This window comes from Diceros bicornis, chromosome 17, assembly GCF_020826845.1.
Source record: "Diceros bicornis minor isolate mBicDic1 chromosome 17, mDicBic1.mat.cur, whole genome shotgun sequence".
NCBI classification, from domain to species: Eukaryota; Metazoa; Chordata; class Mammalia; order Perissodactyla; family Rhinocerotidae; genus Diceros; species Diceros bicornis.
In genome coordinates this window covers 45,664,369-45,686,403 of record NC_080756.1, presented here as the reverse complement: position 1 = coordinate 45,686,403, position 22,035 = coordinate 45,664,369, and the positions used below count along the sequence as shown (strand labels likewise).

The window sequence follows — 22,035 nt, the reverse complement described above, 5'->3', positions numbered from 1 at the left end:
GAACCACATCTCAAAAAAAGAAAAGTAAGAACTTAGGAAAGAAAAAGGTATTAAAACTAAGTTAGAAAATTCACTTCAAAAATCCATGGGAAATGGAGTAGACCATACCTTGAATAACTCAAACTCCTTCTTCGGCATCAATAGCTAATAACAAATGATGAACATAAAATAAGTACATAATATATAAGCACAGCAGGCCAGCCAAAACATAAGCACAGCAAACAGAATTTTCATTGCCATCACTTTAAGTTATCAGGATATATAAATTGTATATCTAATGCCTTACTTTAAACGCTTGCTTGATTTTTGGATTCTAATAAGGCCAAAAGTCACTCTGGATAAGTGCAGGACCTGTACTAGGCTCGAATGCCATGAGAAGCCAGCAGTTCTTAAATGAATGGTCATGGCAGTAAATGACACAATTCTAGGTTTGGACAATCTGCATTTTGCTAAGCCTAGGCATGAAAATTAACTACTTCACTGCATATTCGATATAGCTTCAGCTTCTACTCAAATTTATGACATTATTCTGGGGTCAGATGTGATCTTTGCTCCAGATTCTGAAAATTAAAAGAATTCTTCCTGGGGGCATGAGAAGGAAGCCACCACAGGTTCAGAGGCTATACAGGGGATACTCCATCCATTTTTGTCTCTGTTGGCAGATCTGACTTTAGGGATCCTGTCACAGGTCAAAAATCCCAAGATTTTAATAGCAAGTGAATTCAGATGTTAGGGTGAATGAGATAACCAGGCTCACTGAAATCCTGAAAACATGGCATGGACTCAAGAATTATTCAATGATCCGGAAGAGAGAGCCTGACCCATCTAACCTATATCATAAGTACATTTGAATCCTAAAATCAATAGAGGAAAAATATTATAGTCTAACTGAACAAATACTAATGTGTTAGTGTAAGGTGAGATGAATGTAAGTTCAAGGCTGGTCAGTGGCAGAACATTTAAGAGAATGAGAACAAAGGCTGATGAAGATGAACTGCTGGACACTCCAGCCACTGTCTCAGTACCATTATCTACCAAGAGGAAGCCACCGGATAGGAAGCTATGGGTAAGGGTGAAGAGGTGGAAATACTATTTCTCCAAACGTCAGAAATACATTGGGTGAAAAAAATAGCATTCAGATAAACAGTCATTGAATGGTAAGTAAACATTTTGAGCAATTTCCTGAAGAAGTAAACCAGAAAACATGTATAATTTTTCCCTATGTCTCTCACCACTGCCCACCACTAATCCCGGAAAAAAACCGTATAAATTGTACAACCAATTAAGTCTCAAAATTATTAATATACTAAAGATGTTTAAACTCTATTTAAGAGCGATAAATTTGAAAATCTGTAAAAGTTAAATTCTGCCAAAAAATCATAATTACCTGTATGGCATGAGTGTAAGGTGGATCAGCACGCCCTAAGCCAGATTCTGGAGGTCTCACAATATCCAAAATGTTATTTGGCACAAATCCGGAGTCTCCACTTGCATTTCGAACTTTCCACCACTGCTTCCTATCATCAAGGATCTGTCACCAAGCAAGAAAGCAAAGGCATAATTTCTGTTCCAAAACCAGTCTATGAAGGAAGTTCAAGTTTTATTCCTAGACCAAGAAACTTTTTCACTTCTAATAGGTTGACTTAGCATCAACATATTATGGGTTGAATGATTCTCAGGAATTACACTAAATATTACAATTACTAATATAGAAAAGGTGTGATACCACTATCGTGAATCTACCCAAAGTCCATATTATCTCCCAACCATGTTTAACTATTTGCATTATCTGAAGTACTTATAGATGACTAACTTGGAAAGGTCTATTGTCACCATCTTTGGAATAGAAAGGAAAAATATGAAAACAATTTTTTTTACAAAACTATTGTGACCATCCCACATAATATAATAAAGAAGATGAACTCTCAGTTATAATCTAAGAAAGAGATTTGGGGGTCATGGTAGATTATTCTCAGAACCTGCTCACTCACTGCCGGGTACATCTGTGCAAGGGTAGTAGGAGAGAAAGAAGGAAATGTTTTCTCTTATTAAATTATTATGGTACATCTATATCTGAATTGATAAGTAGGCTGGATTCCAAAATGAACAAAGCCCAGAAAAAGGAAGAGAAAAGTAAGTCAAGAAATCCAACCTCCATTCTCCCCAAAACAAATCAAAAACAAGTGAAGCAGCTAACTCTCCTAAATAGATATAGGTATTTATAATATACTGTATCCTTGGTAAAGTAAAATAATACTGAAGAATAATTTCTTCTTTGAGGAAGGTTTAGATATATACCAAAAGAGTCATACAATAAATTCACTTTATTAAGAGTATAAAAAAGGTAAAATTCTATTACCTCTAAAATATCATCCTTTAAAACTGAGAGCTCACTGTTGTTCCTTGCCACAAAGTCATACTTGGATTTGGCATATTTCTTGGGTTGTGTTTTGAGTGGATCATAATTTCTATAAAAAGAAAAAAAAAAGATTATTCTGCTAGCTCTTCCTAAAGGCTGAAAACAGAAGTAAAACATTAAGGTAAGCCAATTCCTACCAGAAAACATTTTGACAACTTATTTAGATAGTAGTTTAGTTTTATTATATTCCATATAACATGGGAACTAAAAGAAAGTTTGGAGTTCTTAAAATGAACAAACTATGGCTAGGGCAAAAATAAATCTGAGGGTCTAAATTCAACAGGTCACGGTGTATCTAATGACACGGTAATTTCACTGAAAAGTGAACACAGTCATGCTTCGCGTGACAACGTTTCGGTCAACGACGGACCACATATACAACGGTGATCTCATAAGATTAGTACCGTATGGCCTAGGTGTGTAGTAGGCTATACCATCTAGGTTTGTGTAAGCACACTCGATGATGTTCACACAATGACAAAAGCGCCTAACGACGTAATTCTCAGAATGTATCCCCGTTGTGAAGCGATGTGTGACTGTATATTTCACATGGTATTTACTGCATTTCCTGGCAAGTAATAGAGTTTAAGGTTGATAATTATAAAAACAAATTCCAAACCTCTGTGTATTTCATGTGAGACCAAAACTTTCAGATGGTTTTTTCAACACTGATGACAAATTTACTTAGCAACATAGAACATCAATGATCCAGGTGTCTATCAACTATCCAGCCCCTATTATAATAGCCCAGCTGAGAGAGAGGATCCATAAGGATCAACTGAGATATACAATCTATCCACCATTGAATCTACTTTTTTAAAAATTCTTTGTATCGCTAAATTTTGACAACCCTAAGATCTATATGCTTCAATATTCCTTCATGTAATTTTTTTACTAAATTCCATTTAAATTTCTTATTTGTCAAAGGTTACTAAAAGAAATCTATGAAATTCACCACAGTACTCTCTGAATGAGAGAAAAAATATATCTTTAAAAATAATGTTCCTTACATCATTGCTCATATCCTATGTAAAGTTCCATGAGACAAATACTTTTGACGATTTAATAGTAAGATAAACATCATTTATCCTAATGAATTGATATATACTTCTTCCTTTTCCTAATGACAGCAAATGATTACGTTTCTCTTTTTGCAGACAACCATGAACCTCAAAGACAAATGTGAAATTCAATCACAGTGTCAACCTATATCTCAAATATTTAACTCTTATCCTCACTTCTGATTTTTTAATTTTATATTTTATTTCATTATTTAATTTTTAATATTAACATTACTTTAACTGCATATCATTTAAGAGAGCTGCCTGAATCCACTATGGAAGTAGATGGGGTACAGAGATATGATTAAAGCAGTAAGTCAAAGGTATACATACTCCCCTGATATTCTATAAAGATCAAGGTAAACTTTTAAAAGCTTTGTGGTAAGCTACCCAAAATAAACAGCAGACGTTTTTCCATCAGTAACAATATACCTTAGAGATTCACAGGTGAAGGACAGAGAGGTAGTGACTTTGAAATGTTAGATACACGATCACGTACCTGTTCAGTCATTCAGTAAATCAATCAAATAAATCTATAAACACTTACTGAATGGCCACAATGTGCTAGATGTGGTCTTAAAAAGAAGCATGACAAAAGTTTTCTAATATCAATACATACTGTAACTATGAACACACATGAGAAATGTACTCAAAGTGGTTTTCTAGTTACTTAGTTGTGAAAAACCATTTGGATTTACCGGAGTGATGGGACAAAAAGAAAAGGTAAGAATTACTAATCTGAAATAATTTCTGGAATATTGACATCTAAGATAGAAAAAAGGAAAAAGACAACACTAGGATGAGTAATGAGTTAGTCAAGAAGAATTTCAACACACTAATTTTTAAATATCAAAACTGATTTTCACCTACATCTACTAAAAATTGAATCTATAATTAAAACTTATTTCATATGTTGGCATTTTCAAAATGTATTATTCATTGCTGACTTTTCTTCATAGCCAATTTAATATGTTACTGGTGCCCTTAGAGTAATACCTGTATAATTTCCACATCAGTTACTTAAGTATTACCTCTGTCATCATTCCTGACAAAAAATAAAAATTTTAAAGCTCACTTTCTTTAGATTCTATTAAGAAAACAGTATACTGAGAAGAAATAAAGGGCATGCAACACCCATGGTAAGAGAGGCTCTGAGGTAGGAAAGTCCCAGGACAAGTTCTCTACTCTATTTCATCTGAATGATCGTCCTCCCGTATCCTGGTTACCCATGTTTTACTTCCTTTCCTTTCTGTTTGGTATATGGGTTGGTCTCTATGTAAACTCCACTTGCAGTGGCTGGAAAACAAGACTGAAAAAGTGAACCTATTTCAGTTCTTTTATTTCTTCCCTATCTCAATTCTCCATCTTTGCCTATACTGAATTCTTTTAAGAGTGAAAATATGGGAAAATAAATGAAATGTAAAACTGGAAAGTAAAAATACAATATAATAAGACGAAATGGCAAGAATGGCAAATAAGGCATTGACTCTGCTTAAATATTTACCCTATATTTAGTTTAAATATTTCTATCAAAAGGAAGGTTTGTTTGTTTTTGTTCGGGGAGAGAAAGATGGAAATTATTTCCTTTAAAAGTTATAGAGCTGGAAACACCCTTACAGACCATCAGGTACAAACTAACTGAGTTTCAAAACAATTCTCCTTTCTTCTTGATTCACAGATTTTGTTAGAAGCATATCCTTAAAAAGGGAAAGTCATCTAAAAGCATTTGTACTAAATTAGAATTACAGACTGTAGGTCCAGACATCTTTTGTTCAACGAAGCCAGTTCTAAAAAGGAACAAATGTAACACTATCAAATAATTAAAAGATGGAAAGTTTAAAGAAGTAGTGAACAATGCAGACACTGTCACCTCTATTTGCACTAAATCAGAAACAGTTATCCACAGCTCTCCAAATGGTGCCCATGAAATGTTACCTATCTACATGGCGATTAGGAGTTGGCTTAACAGCAACAGCGGCTTCCCCTTGGTCCAGATGGGGCCCTCTTCCGTAAACGTTATTGAATCCGTACCCATCAACCACAGGATACTCTGATACACTGGACTGCTGAAAGACAGGGAGGAGGGATCAAAGAATCAGCAATACTATTCGAATGAGCACTGACGTCAGCCAACAAGAACCCTCCACTATATTCTGATCAGTTGCATTTTCAAGTGATCAACCATTGTATTAATAAATTATAAAATGGCGGGGAAACATTTTTGTAAACCTACTTGTAAAGACCTACTTACAACAAGAAAAGGAATTAATGCAAAGGCTCAATCTTAATTCTGGAAATAACCAGGTATAAAAGCAATACATTCTTTCTTCAGGAATTTCAGTAATAGGTGACTGGTTTTAGGCAGACTTGAACAGCTTGTATAAAATAAAATTGGTTTAAAAGCAACAACAATAAAACCCTTAACGCTCGCTGTCTATGTTTAAGAAACACACCTTTACCACTCTAGCAAAGGAAATATTGTCACAGGAAAATCATCTAAATTCTATGTGTTAAAATTATACCACCCTCTCACTTTTCTCTCTCTCTTTTTTTTTTGTTAGGAAGATCAGCCCTGAGCTAACATCCATGCCAATCCTCCTCTTTTTTTTTTTGCTGACGAAGACTGGCCCTGGGCTACCATCTGTGCCCATCTTCCTCCACTTTATATGGCACGCCGCCACAGCTTGGCCTGACAAGTGCTGCGTGGGTGTGCGCCCGGGATCCGAACCCTGACCACCGGCACCGGAGCGCGCGCACTTAAGCACTATGCCACAGGGCCGGCCCCTTATTTTTCTCATTTTTGAAATGTACACAGACACTATTTTCAGTTTGTTAAAAAACGGCAGCACTGAGGACGACCCAGTGGCATAGCAGTTAAGCTCACAAGCTCCGCTTTGGCATCCGGGGTTTGCCAGTTTGGATCCTGGGCGCAGACCTACACATCGCTCATCAAGCCATGCTGAGGTGGCGTCCCACATAGAGCAACTAGAAGGATGTGCAACTATGACATACAACTATCTAGTGGGGCTTTGGGGAGAAAAAAGGAAAAAAAAAACTGGCAGCACTACTATCAGATTTACTATTAAAGGAAACCGACAGGCAGAAACACATTGATCTTCACAGTCAATAGTCCCAGAAAAGACAATGCTGGAGTCATTTCTCTTTGTAGTTAACACAGCTCAGACAGGAGCCTACTGGGCTACCAACAGGGAAAGCTGAGGTCTATGGGTCCCATAGGTCCATGGGAGCAGCATGGTTTTACAGCTATGGGGGACAAAGAAACAAACAAAAAACATTCACCTAAAGATTTTATACTGTTTCCTTATGTAAAATGAAATATGGACATTGCACCACAGACCCTGAAGCACTGGAATTCCTTGGCTATTCCAATTGTTTATGGATTCGCTGGGGCAAAATATTTGAAATTGGGAATGTTTTAGAAAAGTACTGAACATATGTTTACTTTAGTTAATTCTAATGACAAAATTGGCAGGAATAGGGCTGAGTTTATCCACAGACATAGTAGGTGAGGTTTCTCCAACGGACCAGCATTGATGTCAAAATACCCACTTTACATTACTCCTCTGCAATACACATCACTGGAATACACTGCACTTAACACACAAATACAAATAAACCATTTTCACCATTTAAATACCTTAGCTTAAACCATCAACAAAATGAAAAGGCAACTTACAGAATGGGAGAAAATATCTGCAAATCATACATTTGATAAGGAGTTAATATCCAAAATATATAAAGAACTCATACAACTCAATAGCAAAAAAAACTCAAACAATCTGATTAAAAAAACAGGCAGAGGACCTGAATAGACATTTTTCCAAAGAAGACATACAAATGGCCAACAGGTACATGAAAAGATGCTCAACATCACTAATTATCAGGGAAATGCAAATCAAAACCACAATGAGATATCATCTCACACCTGTTTGGATGGTTATCACCAAAAAGATAAGAAATAAGTGTTGGCAAGGGTGTGGAGAAAAGAGAACCTTTGTGCACTCTTGGTAGGAATGTAAATTGGTGCAGCCACTATGGAAAACAGTATGGAGGTTCCCCCCAAAATTAAAAATAGAACTACCATACAATTCAGCAGGCCCACTACTGAGTATATTACCAAAGGAAACGAAATTAGGATCTTGAAGAGATATCTGCACCCCCCACGTTCACTGCAGCATTATCTACAATAGCCAAGAGATGGAAACAATCTAAGTGTCTATCAACAGATGAATGGACAAAGAAGATGTGGTACATATATATATACACAATAGAATATTATTCAGCCATGAGAAAGAAGGAAATCCTGTCATTTGTGACAACATGGATAGACCCTGAAGGCATTATGCTAAGTGAAATAAGCCAGAGAAAGACAAATATTGCATGGTATCACTTCTATGGGGAATCTAAAAAAACAAGCCAAAAAAGTCAAACTCAGAGAAACAGAGAGTAGAAAAGTGGTTGCTAAGGGCTGGGGGAAACAGGGAGAAGTAGGTAAAAAGGTACAAACTTTCAGGTATAAATGAATACGGTCTAAAGATCTAGTGTAAATCATGGTGACTCTAGTTGATCACACTGTATTATTCTACAATTGAAATTTATATAATTAAAATTTGCTAAGAGAGAACTTCAGTGTTCTTACCCCCCAAAAAAGATAAACATGTGAGGTGATGGATGCGTCGATGTGTTAATTAACCAGATGGGGGGATCTTTTTACAATGTATATGTGTATCAAATCACCAGATGTACACCTTAAATATCTTACCATCGTATTTGTCAATTATACCTCAATAAAGTTGAAATAAAAAAATAAATGGTTTTATTAACTCAGTTTATCATTTCCAGAGGAGAAAGTAGAGGCACTAGAAGATTAGGCGATTTTTTATTAAAGGCTGTTATAAAGAGGGGTGTGCAAGAAACTGTTAGAATCACTCACACCTGTTGCCTAGCTCTGACCATAACAGAGTGAGGTCAGCCAGTATGAAGTCACTGGGTCCTGAGAGTGACTGGGACTATTAGAAGGGAGGAGCGAAATGATGACAAATGACTAACTGTGATGACCTCACAACCTTGTTAAGGGCGGCTGCTGGTTCAGAGGAAGTAAAGAAGCTGAGTATTGCCACCCATATGTGTCACTCCATGTCACTTACGCCTGTCTAAAGAAAATCACCAGATCCTGAATCATCCAAGTCTTGTCCTGAGTGTTTTTATTTTAGTAGCAATAAAGTATAATAAAATCTCTATTCTGGGAATGATTGCATTTTTTTATGCATTTTAAATCATTATTACTTGGCCTCTTTTCCAACAAAATCTTAAGGCATAAAATTCCCTAAAACTGCTAGCAAGAGCTTTTCATTTAGTTTTTTTAAACCTCTCAATAAGTACTTACGCCATAAAATGGAAAATAGTTTACAATAGGAAAAGGATAACTCGTCACAAGAAAAGATTCTCAATAATTCTTCTTTTAAAATTACTAATTCAGCGAGAGTAGACAAACTTTTACACTGGAAGCCCAGAACACATTACTCTCTCTTTAAATAGACAAATTGAAAAAGAGCTCAGGAAAGTGAATTTCTGAGGCATCCATTAAATGGATCTATTTTGTCATTTAAGATATGAAGACTGTATGCTAGAAATTTCTACGATTTGAAAATAGTCAGCTATAACTAAAGCAACAGCAAGTGTATCATAACTTCATGTCTGATGGCATGTTTTTTTCCTCTAGAAAAGTTGCCCTTTACAAGGAAAGAAAACTCATGGTGATGAAGTCTAAACTTTACAGACAGGGATGAATGCCCACCACCCAATGCCTAGAGCTGTGAGGTTACCTCATTAATCACTCCTTTAGAGGAAAGAGCAATTATAGAATCCACCTCTACCCTTATATGCAGCCAGAGGAAAAACAATTACACTAGAAAAAATTATTTTCAAAGCAGTACGTTTGCTTTATTTTTCTTTGACACTTTCAGAATTTTATTTTCTCAGGTAATGTATAATTTTTTTGTGTGTGTATAAAATCATCAAAATCACATATTAAATGTCATCCACGTATTACTAATCTATTAAGTAATTACATTATACAGTTATTTTTTTCTTTAATTGAGGTAACATTGGTTTATAACATTATATAGATTTCAGGTGTACATCATTATAATTTTAATTCTGTATATACTATACCGCGCTCACCACCAAAAGTCTAGTTTCCATCTGTGACCATACAAATGTCCCCCTTTACCCATTTCACCCTCTCTCCCCACCCCATCCCCTCTGGTAACAACCAATCTGTTCTCTGTATTTGTGTGTTTGGTTGTTGCTGTTGTTTTTTATCTTCCACTTCCACAAGTGAAATCATATAGTATTTGTTTTTCTCTGTCTGACTTATTTCACTTATTTTTACCCTCAAGATCCATCCACGGTGTCACAAATGGCAACATTTCATCTTTTTCATGGCTGAGTAGTATTCCATTTTGTGCAAGCATGTATGTATGTATGTACATACGCATGTATGTGTGTGTGTGTCACATCTTCTTTATCCATTGATCTGTCAATGGGCACTTAGGTTGTTTCCATGTCTTGGCTATTGTAAACAATGCTGCCATGAACATAAGGGTGCATATATCTTTTTGACTTAGTGTTTTTGTATTCTTTGGATAAATACCCAGAAGTGGAATAGCTGGATCATATGGTACTTCTATTTTTAATTTTTTGAGAAATCTCCATACTCTTTTCCATAGTGGCTGCACCAATTTACATTCCCACCAGCAGGTACGAGGTTCCCTTTTCTCCACATCCTCTGCAACACTTGCTATTTCTCGTCTTTTTGTAACAGCCATTCTGAGGGACGTGTGGTGATATCTCATTGTGGTTTTGATTTGCATTTCCCTAATAATTAGTGATGTTGAACATCTTTTCGTGCCTGTTGGCCATCCATATATCTTCTTTAGAAAAATGTCTGTTTAACCAATCTTCTATAATACTGTGCTTATTATCCAAGGGAATGATTTTAAGAAACTTAACATAAATGATTTTCCTTAAATGTGAGGATTTACTTTGGTTTTCTAATCATTCCTTCATATCATGTTTGCCACATTATAAATACCCACAGTAGTCTGAGAAAATTAATCTAAGGAATTAAATAAAGGAAATGAACAGGACTTCAAGGAGGATCTAGTCGTCATTTACTGTTTCTTCTTCAAACTAGACCTCATTCATTTAATTCCTCAGGTTCTGATCATCCTATTCGGTTTGGTTCAGGCTTTAAACCATGTTTTTCTTTTCTGACAGAATAAGAAGAGTCACAGAAAAATCATTCTTACGGCATATAAAGAGATAACATATCCAATTTCAATCCCTCAATTTGCTCCCCAAATAGGTTATACTCTAAAGCTTACTAAATACTTAAAAGACAACAAATTTTGAGATCTCCTCAAGATATAACAGTGTTATAAATGATCATTTAAGCCTGGGGACCAGAGCCCAGGAGAAACTTGGGCCTCCTAGCCAAGCTGATAGGACTCTGGAGGTTTCAAACTAGGCTAAAAAATAAAAGAAAGAAAGAAAGAAATGGGGCCTTCAGGAAAGAGCTGCTTGGGACAGGTTTCAAGGACCCTGGATCAGGGAACTATGTTGAGGGTCCAATGATGGGAGAGGAAAATAGAAAGAATAAGCCAAGCAACAGCAGGGCAATTCCCCGACCAGGAGAGAAAGTATGCAAAAAGACAGGATCGCCACGGCTTGGGAACACCAGCAGGCGTGGTGGGGCAGGGTTGGCAGGCTTCGAGGGATCATATGGGCTGGGGTTGGGCTTCACAGGGAAACAGAGCAACTGTCACAATGACTAAGGTGGCAGAGAGGTAATTAAGGGTAGCACCACGTTTAGTCAATGATTCTAGAACAATCTTCAGAGCAATAAAATGAGAACTCACAATCAGAATTGCAAGAGAATGCATGGACTATTACACTTTCTACAAAAGGTGATATTTAAAAACTTTACCTCTGAGGACGATCTTTTTGTTTCTTGTTTGCGCTGATGTTCTGCTACATTTGCCACAGACTCAGCCAAATGATAAAAATCCTGTTCCAATGGTGCTCCCATTAAGTTCAGCATTGGGGGCTCCCAACCGTTGCGGAACCGTGGAATATATGGTGGAATGAACTGGTCTTTTGGCCACTCTGCTCTGTAAAAGGACATTAAGACATAAAATTAAGAAATGTATCTGCGCTCAAAATTATCTTCAAGAAGGCTAGCTACAAAAAAAAACCAACAAAAACAATGTATACCTAATCTACCCTCCCTCCACTCAAAAAGGGACAGTAAACACATTTAAATATACTAGTATTTAATACTGATAAAATGAAAAAAGATTGAATTCTGCTTCATGATCCGTTTTCACTACATTGCCTCAATTCTCCATTAACTCAGCTTCTTAACATGGATATAGGTTTTTGAAAACGTGGAAAGGGAGTGTGAAGCTAGAAGTGTAACAAGTATTTAGAATATAAACTTCTCTCGATCTAAAGTAGTTTCAGATTCTCATCTTTCTCTTCCCTCCTCTCCCATCATTATGAAATCTCCCGATGTTAGATATATCTTTCAAAAGAGAAACAGGAAAGCATGTTCTTAAGGTTTATGATTTTTTAAGTTACGAATTCCTCTAAAATGAAATAAATTTTATTTATTGATTTTTTATTGATTAAATTTATTTATAATGATTTTATAAATTAAATTATCAGCTAGGTTTTAATCAGTAAAATCAAATCAGAACTAGCCTGTAAATCGAATAATCATCACCCATTCATTATTGAATGACTCTGAGTGAGACTTATTTCTACAAGCTCCTAATCACTCATGAACCACAAGAATGGCTAGGACAGAAATTATAGCTTCATTTCTGCTGTAATATGCTGTTTTATCTTTCACACGTGATTTAATTCTTCAGGTTACATTTCTACTATGATGAAATGAACCATTTTATTCAGATTACTATGTGCCTTCATGATTCTTTTATTTTATGAGTTTTTAAATCAGTGTATTCATTTCCTAATACTCTTAACAATCAGGATCTGAAACGACCATTTTCTCATGTCAAGAGCTAACAATATATTTCCTTTTGATGTAGTTAGAAAAACTACATGGTCGTTAATTTTCTGGTTTTCAGGTAGGACCCAAAACAAAGAAATTTAAAAGCCTGAGCTATATTTGTACCACGAGATCTGATAAATATAATAAATTTCATGGGAAAATATTAAAAGATCCCACCTAGGCTTATCAATCATAATCTACATATATCTAATAGAGTTAAGAAATCTATTTAATCAATTTTTACATAGTATGATATATGAATTTATTAATATATAAATAAATTTAAATAATATTTTTTAAAAAAAAGCAACAACTGCAGTGCTTTTACAGAATTTTCTGCTTGGTAAACCATTCAATATGTAAACCACGTTCCAACACAAGCAGCTGCCAAAGTCCAAAATATAAGTGGGAATGGTTTCTGTGTGTTTCAACAGAAGAAAACGAGGAGAAAAAAAGTTATGAATTGGTCCATTCCTTTTAGGCTAGCCCATTCAAAAGCATAGGAAGACAAGCTTCTAGGTGGCCATACCGGATGACCGACTCTAAGTAGTGAGAGAAACAAAAAGATTTGGATAAATGAGGAAGGCAAAAATTATTCATTCACATATCAGGGAAACGAGAAATATTTTTATAACTTGGCTTGCTCAGCAAACCTTCACACTGCAATTGTTAATGATTTGTCTTCCACAATCACTTTATCGACAAGATACAATTCTTCAAATTATCCCCGTCTATTCCCACCACCCCTGTTCTAGTCCCAGAGAATGCTGATTAATAAGGAACCCCTGCTATAGCATTATCCTCCCCAGGGGCCTCCTTCCTCTAGTTACTTGTGTACTTGTCCTTGCTACACTCAACTACCAGACTGCTCTTCCTACAACACAATGCGATTATGTCACACTCCTACTCATAAAGTTATCGGTTCTCCACAGCCTACAGAACCATGCTCCGACTACTTAGCATGGCTTTGGGAGCCTCCCTAACCCAGCCCTGCTCATTTCTGTATGCCTCATATACGACCATTCCTCCCGCCCCGTTCTCCACATCGCCCACCACCCAAAGGCTATATTCCAGCTAAACCCATATTCATACTCCATCCTCTTGACTTCCTGCTTTATGCCTTCACTCAGGCTTCTGTCTCTACTGGGAAGGCCCTTTGCCTGCTATGTATTTGTGGAAATCCTACTCATCCTGCTGAAAGGCAACTTAGCAAAATAATTATGAACATTGACTCCAGAGGCAGATTGCCTGGGTTCAATCTCAGCTCTGGCACGAGTTGTGTGGCTTTCATAAAATTACTTAACTTCTCTATGCCTGTTTCCTCATCTGCAAAATAGAGATAATAACAGTACCTATGTAAAGTGCGTGGAAAAGTGCCTAGCAAACACTGTATGTATGTTATATATACAATATCTACTAGTACTATTGTTGATTTTAAATGCCAGTTCTTCTTTGAAAGCTAACTACCCTACTCTCTAAATCCTCTTCCTGACTGCTCTATCTTGCCAAGTAACAGCATTTGTTTATAAGTCCCTCCTGGTGCTTATCATGCCTTATATTGCATACACTTCTAATCTTCTCCACTTGACTGCTTTGTAGCTTTTTAAGGGTCACGCTTTTTCATCTATAAAACCTAGTCCTTCATACACAGAAGTTTAAATAAATATCTTATTAGAGCCATGTAATAAACAAAGAACAATACTTAAAGTATTATAGGTATTAAATGCTCAACACATATGTGTTTACCTGACTTTGATCCACACTTCGCCCAATGACATCCACAGCTGCCTTTCATCATGATTGACAGTATAATGTAAGAAATCAACTGCGTCTTTAGTCAACAGGGGGCTGAGGACTGAACTGGCTAGTTCGGGACCTCCTGTTGCCTGCACCACCTAAAGTGACAATAAACCATTTTTTAGCAAGAAGATGACGATTATTTATATATTTTAAAGACATGTAGACAAAAACCCATGCCAAAAACAAGCACTGTTTTTATATATTCAAATTAAATTTTGATGTCGTACAACACACTATTGAATGAAACAGCTTGCCAAATCAACTTGTCCAGACCAACAGTTGCTAATCATCTAAAATGAAAAGTTAATAGTTTAACAACTTTCACAGCATCTGTCTACTGGCCTCATATGACTGTACTTTCCATGGAAAAACTAATGGCTATCCAGAGAATTCTAAGTCAGGTGGTTTAACTCTCTCCGCTTTTTTTCTTTAATATATGTATCTCTACTGACAAACCTATTATGCCAAACTTGAAAAATATGGTTCTAGGAATGAATACTACAGAGAGAAACAAGACTCAAGTTAACAATCTAGGGCTGTGCCTCTTTAAACGTACAAAAATAAAAGGATCCAGAGAGAAAGGTGAGAGAAGAATGAGAACTGGTACTCTGAATCTATGGTATTTTTTCCAAGAATTTAATTCTAGTAAATTGTCCTGATTTAAAATGGATAATTTAATGACTAGCAAAAGCAAACAGGTGCAACTCTCTGATAAACAAAATGATGGTAAGTGGATGTCTGAAAACTGCTCCAAACTTACTTCTCAGGGGCTATTTCCTGGCTAAAGGAGGGTACTTATCTCCCAGAACAGAAACCAGACCCCCTTTATGAAAGTCTCACCTTCCCAGAGATATGGTACAAGAAGAAAGAAATTTTTGTGAATGGCTCCAGACCCAAAGTTCATTTCTCTCCAGTCATCCAGGTGTTCTGAGCATGCTACACTGTTGTATGCCCTGTGTATTTGCACATGCTGTTGCCCAGTTCCCCAGAAGGCCCTTCCTCCATCATTCAGAACTCTACTCAGGTACCACCTCTTCTGGGAAGCCTTTCTTAACCACCCCACAGTGTAACCCTGATGCACTCTGCGTTCTCAAAACAATTTATGCAGGTTAGTAACACATTACATTGTAACTTATGGCTCATTTTTCAGTTCCCCCTCCCTGGAGGACTTGGACCAAGACTTATCTGACTTTGAACTGCAGAACACACAGTGTCAGGGGAATGAATGAGAATAAATGAAAGAAAAGACGAAGGCTAAGGGAAGTAGGCTGACTCTTATTTGAGAACAAAACCTACCCTGACTGCCTGGCACAGTAATTTTTTACTTCTAAGCTCTATAAGCACTTCCAGGAAATATGTAGAGATGACTAAGAGGGAAAAGTAAGGGAGTAAAGGAGTAGAGGAATATTAAAATCTTTGGTTTAACAGAGGGAAGAAAGGTAAATAAAAGGCTCTGGGCCATAGTTCCCTCTCAACAATGTGAGTAGGCAGGGGTGTACTCCTGTGTGCACGCATGTGTGCTATGGGTAGGCTTGTGTGTAGATGCTAAGGGTAGAGGGAGGGACTCACAAGGTGTAAAGCCACTAAATTTCGTCTGGCCAGTAGTTGGCCTGGAATAAATGCTGCCTCCCATTTCTCTCTTGTCCAAGTAAAATGTCTGGGGCTCCTAGGCAGAGCATTATATGGAGCAACAGAAGTATTGTAATTGGGGAAACCATTAATAAGGAGTCATTTTTGAGAAAAGCAATGTTTTCAGATACACAGCCAGATCACCAAGACTAATTTTTGTATGTTAGGGAAACCAGTTCCATTATTTTTTAGTTCTGCTCTGTGTAATGACTAGATATCTGCTTACGATCTGTGACAGAGTGTGAAAAGAATGAGAGGAGGTGGGAAAAACTGCTTTATAAACGAAACTTCCTAATACTCAAACTGAGATAGTATCAAACGTGTTAAGGAATAAAGAATATAAATTTTGTTAATGAGCTAGTATCAATTTCTTTGCATATGAAAGGCCTTGATCTAATTTTAAAAGAACTTAAAAAGCAAAAATTATTTCAATAACTAGACAAGTAGAAATCTGCTCTCTATATAGCAACAACAAATAGAAGCATTCATAAATTATTGATGGAGCCCTAGACTTTCATCTTCCAGTCTCTTATTGCCCAGTTCTGACATTCATGCTGACAAATGTTGCTTACTTTCCCATGTTTATAAAGCAATATTCATTTCATATTCTAGTTCAGGTCTTGTCTAGTTACCCTTGGGGAAAGAAGGATGAGATTCATCCCTTTCTGTTACTTGGATTCTCTTTTTTTATTTTTTCTGATATTCAAATAAAACCTAGGAGAAATGCTGAATTTGTTCTATTTTTGATAAATATTAAAGAACTCAATGACTATAGTCTTCATATGCTCTAAATCAAAATTAGTGAAATTTACCTGTGTCATATAGTTACCATTCTTACTTTTTCATTTTTTTTTTTTTTTAATTTTATTTATTTTATTTTTTCCCCCCACAGCCCCAGCAGATAGTTGTATGTCACAGCTGCACACCCTTCCAGCCGCTGTATGTGGGACCCGGCCCCAGGATGGATGGAGAAGCGGTGCCTCGATGCGCACCCGGGATCCGAACCCAGGCCGCCAGCATCGCAGCTCGCACACTTAACCACCAAGCCACAGGGCCGGCCACCATTCTTACTTTTTAAAAAAAAATAATCACAGAAATGATACACAGAGCAATTCCACATTACTAACAATTACCATTATTGCTATTATCATTCTATAAAGTAATCATCTGCTCTTTTGAAAGGGTGAACCATTCACAACCACTCCACACATTCCTGCCTTATCCTATAAAATAGGAAACTCTTTCTTCCTGAAAGTATTTAAAAGAAAGAGATTCTGCCTTCTTTCCACTCCTCTGTCACCTGTCATCCCCACAAAAAGGGGAATGACATACCAAATTTGTGGAAGTGTAGAAAAGGGTGATTTGTAGCCCAGTCTCTTTTGGGATCTATATGCAAGGCCAACAACTGTTCCATCTGCTTTCTGTTGCCATGCTTTTCCCAAACCCCAGCACTTTCCTTTGTGTACTCTTAGATATTATTCCAGCTAATTCTCCCAGCTGTCCTGTAGTGCAAGATGGTTGTACATAATGTCAGCTTGGAAAAATCATTATACTATTTGCAAATATAAGAAATATAAATAGGAAGGAAAGTATATTACTGTACTGATTTCATTGAATGTATAAGGAAAGAGCATACCTGGATACTGGAAATCTAGAAAATGATGATATGTATATTGGATCCTGGCCTATGACACAGCGGTATAACCTTTTGCTGGATAAATCTCTTCACAAAGAGAATTGTTCCCAAAAAACCATTGTGATAGCCTCAAAAACGATACTTTATGCAAATATATACATGTATGAGAAGGGAGTTTTCTGGGAGGAGAACTGTATTATGTGCATATCACTATACCTGGCACGTAGTGGGCATGCCAAAGACTGCTAATTGTTCCCTGGTGTCCATTCTCCTCTTCCTTCTAGAAAGAGAAGCCTCTACATTTTAGATGAACACATAGCCACTCAGATGCCGACCATATTCCTTTGGTGTTGGGTGTGGCCATATGAGAAAGTTCAGGCCAACTAGATAATGGCAGAAATTATCTGTTTAAGTTCAGAGTCACCTCCTTAAAGACAAAGCTGTCTTTCTTTGCCTTTGCACGGCTGTTATAAGGACATGGAGGTAAACCAGCTTCCACCATAGAGATATCTGACACAGCTGCTCAAGTCTTCCTCTTGGAAACATTTTCCTCATTTGGGCTTCCAGAATACCACATATTCTTGTTTTTCTTCTCCTGACTTACTGCTTCTTCTCAATCTTCTTTTCTGGTTCTTCTCATTCTCCTAACACCGAACTGCCCAGGGCTCAATCAGTCCTTGGTCGTCGTCTTTATTTATAATCACTCCCTAGGTGACATCATCCAATTTCATGGCTTTAAATGCCTTTTATATGCAGATGATCCTCAAATTTATATCTCTAGGCCTAATTTCTCCAGTGAACTCCAAATTCATATATTCAACTACTGATTCAAATTTTTCCATTTGGCTATAACTCAATTTTGACACGTCTAAAATTGAATTCCTTATCTTCCTCTAAAAACTCTTCTTACCCACAGTCTTCCCCATCTCAGTTATAATTAGTCCATCCTTCCACTCTTAGGCCAAAACCTTTGGAGATAACCTTGGCTCTTGTACAGGACATCCAATCTACACAGGCTCTTGCATAGCACAATCTAATTCTGATAACCAGAATCAGGGTTCTTCTCAATACCTCCAATGCTGCCTGGTGAAACATCATAATCTCCCACCTGGATTATTTTAATAGCCACCCCAGTCCCTGCTCCCCGAGATTTCTAAACATTGCAGTCAGAGCAATCCTTTCTGCTGGAAACTCTCCAATAGCATAAAAGGTTTCACAATCACCTGTAAAGACCAACAAGATATGTCCTCCTGTTACTTTGTGGACCTCGTCTCCTTCTAATCGAGATCTCGTCCCTCATTCTGTTCAAGTCACAATACCTGTTTATTCCAAGAATGTGATTCACATGTCATCATTTCAAAGCATTTACATTAGCTATTCACTGTCTGGAATTCTCTTCCTTAAGAAATCTACATGAATCATTCCTCAATTCGCTTGCTCAAATGACACCTTCTCAGTGAGTTGTTCCTTTAACCAACCCTATTCAGAAAGTATAATACTCCACAACACACACACACATGCACACACCTGGGACACTCCCTGTTCTCCTTCCCTGCTGTATTTTTCCACATAGCATTTACTTTCATGGAATTGTATTATTTATACATTGATTTAGGTTACTGGCTGCCCCTCCACACTACAATACAAGTTGTGAGAGGGTGAGAACTTATGTCTGTTTTGTTCCTGATGAGCTACTAATAATGCCAAGCACATAGCAGGCTCTCAGTTAATTTCTGCTGAATAAATAAATGAACGACTGCATGCTCAGGAGATGGAAGAACACCTCAATGAAAAGAATCTGGGTCTCTGAATAACTTCATGGAGCAAAGCATCCATCAAGAACTGGACTCCTCATGCCTAGCTCATTTTGTGAGAAAGAGAAAAATTTCTATATTATCCAAGCCATTTATATTATATACTAGTATATACTGAAACACTAGTATCCAAGAAATCATTTCTTTTCATTTCCTTCCCTCTGTCAGAGACATCAGTTTTCTCAGCTATAAAATAAGGTGTTTGACCTAGATGATTCCTAAGGTTCTTTTAAATTCTCAAATTTCACATTCTCAGTGTTTACAAAGATGGCAAGAGAAATAGTATCTGCACAAGGTGCTGAAGAAAAACTGTCTATTTAATCCAGACAGACACTTGGGGATGAAAAACGTACTGAGAATGATCACTTTCTTAAATTAATAAAATCTTACCATATTTAATGGAGTAAATAAAAAGTGAACCAAATCTGAAGCACTAGGATTCTGGATATGAGACTTCAATTTTGCCTGTAAGATTAAGAAGATAGACAAACACATTACCATGATGTAATTGAACAAAAGACAGACATCCAAAAAGGTCCAACATAGACTCAGAGGAAGAGCCGTTTACTACTAGTTTCTCTTTTACTATGTTAATAAGCCTGGGTGAGTCAGAGTAGGAGAATTTAGTTTAAAAAAATATTAGGAGTCATTCTTTTCTGATCAAGTGTCTTAGATATAGAGGTTTTACAATCTGTTGTCCTAATTAAAGGCAAATCAAAACATACATACAAAAAAATCCATAAGAACAATTTTATCTCTTAATCAAGAACATCCTAGCTATACTTTTTTCTCTTTCATTGTTTCTTTTAAGTAAGTATAAATAAATTTCACTTACCAGAAGGTTAAATCCATGTTTAAACTTTTGTAAACAGTCAACAAATTCATCAACAGGTGGAGGTTTTGCCCGCAGCGTTAAAACACCTTCTAAAGAAATGAATGAGAGGAGGGGTGGATGAGAGCAAAGTTCCAAGGAAATTTATTAAATGATAAAATTAAAAACCACATTTATGTCTATAAAGTTTGATGATCATGCTACCTAGTTTCTCTACATCTCATGTCTGACTGTAACAAGTTAAGATGATCCAACATTTGAAATGGATTCCTCTACCCTTAGGCACTACCAATTACTCCTTCAATTCCATAAATTTATATTGTAGCCCTTCTACGTGCCAGTCATTGTGCTTATCCCTGTGAATGACACAAAAATGTGTAAGTTACAAGCCCTGCTCCTAAGGGCCTTAAAATCTAATAGCAGACATTAATCAGATAAGTGCTTTAGAAAGAGACTGGACCGGGTTGGGAGACAGGGAAACGTATACCTAAAGATGTTTCACGGGGAAATTAGCTTTTAAGAAGGGATTCAAAAGGTTTGTTCCAGGGCAGTTTAGTCAGAAAAACATCATAGGTGGATAAAAACAGCATAAGCAAAAACACGGAAAAAGGAAATTACATGTACATGAAACAACAAACATAAAAGCAGAGAAACATGAGAATGGAAAAGTAAATTAAGGTTAGATTGTGGATGACCTTGACTGTCAGGGTGAGGAGTGGACTTAAATCAATAGAACACGGAATTAACATGCTTTTCAGCACAAGCATGAAGTGACTGCCTTAGAGCTTTAAGACAACTGTCCTCACAGAATTAAAGACTGGAGGCTTGAAGACCGCTTAGAGAGCTGGGTGAAAAATGACGACAGCTTAAAGCAGATGCTGGTTAGGAAAAAAACAAAAAGGGAAAAAACTGGATATGAGACATTGAAAAAATAAAATTAATGTTGGCTATAATCTGGAGAATGGAGTCATAGAAGAATCTGTGGTTTTGAATCTGGGTGACCAACAGCATAGCATATCCTTCATAAAGAATACAGGAGCAATAATTGGTTTGAGACATCAGGAAGCAATAGTACTTAATTTCAGAATACATGAAGGCGAGGTATATCCAGATATACACATCTAGAAGTTTACAGGTCATATGCTTATGATGTAGATATGAGCTACAGAAAGATTTGGAAGTCATGTGTAATAGAAGGAATATTTATTTACTATTCTTTTATATATTTCAATCTATATCATTTTGTTCACAATTATAATTATACACATTTTGAGGCCATTTTAAATAGCTGAACTACAGCATACTTAAAACAGCTTGTATGTGACCTGAATGTACTGTTTAGAGTTCTGTAATAAACAAAATTCAAATCCATTGACATTTTAAACTGTTTTAACAAGAAAAGTCAATTCTTTTATTGAACAAAACAATGACATTCTATATTTACAATAAAATAAATCCAAATATGAGAATAGCACTATGACTTTAAGAGACATTAATTTACCAATCACTAATGATAACTATAGACAGATGGTCACTAGCTGGATCTCAGAGTCTCTGGGAGTTAGGTAAAGCATGTTAGAGTCTTTCTTTACTGTAGCCAACTTGGAACCAGACTGGACTTCTCCCTGGGCTCATCTTAGTCTCTGCCTAAATCTCTGGTGCTATCCCAACACTAGAAGAGGGACCTTGGTCCACCGTCAATGGAGTTTCGCTGAGCCGTTCGCAAGGGCAGAAACTCTATCAA

At 36.6% G+C, this 22,035-nt stretch overlaps 1 protein-coding gene across 6 annotated transcripts in view; it reads right to left on the bottom strand.

Annotated features, from left to right (window-relative positions):
• EPS8 (epidermal growth factor receptor pathway substrate 8) overlaps positions 1–22,035 on the bottom strand; it is a 170,602-nt gene that overhangs the window by 19,199 nt on the left and 129,368 nt on the right. For 4 of the 6 annotated variants that reach the window (XM_058558699.1, XM_058558700.1, XM_058558702.1 and 1 more), the window contains 7 exons: positions 20,295–20,383; positions 19,850–19,924; positions 14,327–14,475; positions 11,492–11,675; positions 5,416–5,546; positions 2,360–2,468; positions 1,388–1,531 (listed from right to left, as the gene is read on the bottom strand). In XM_058558699.1, the coding sequence (XP_058414682.1) occupies positions 1,388–1,531; positions 2,360–2,468; positions 5,416–5,546; positions 11,492–11,675; positions 14,327–14,475; positions 19,850–19,924; positions 20,295–20,383 (881 nt within the window). Of the gene's footprint in view, positions 1–1,387; positions 1,532–2,359; positions 2,469–5,415; positions 5,547–10,218; positions 10,776–11,491; positions 11,676–14,326; positions 14,476–19,849; positions 19,925–20,294; positions 20,384–22,035 lie in introns of those variants that run through there. The other 2 variants (XM_058558703.1, XM_058558704.1) reach the window with 2 other exon arrangements.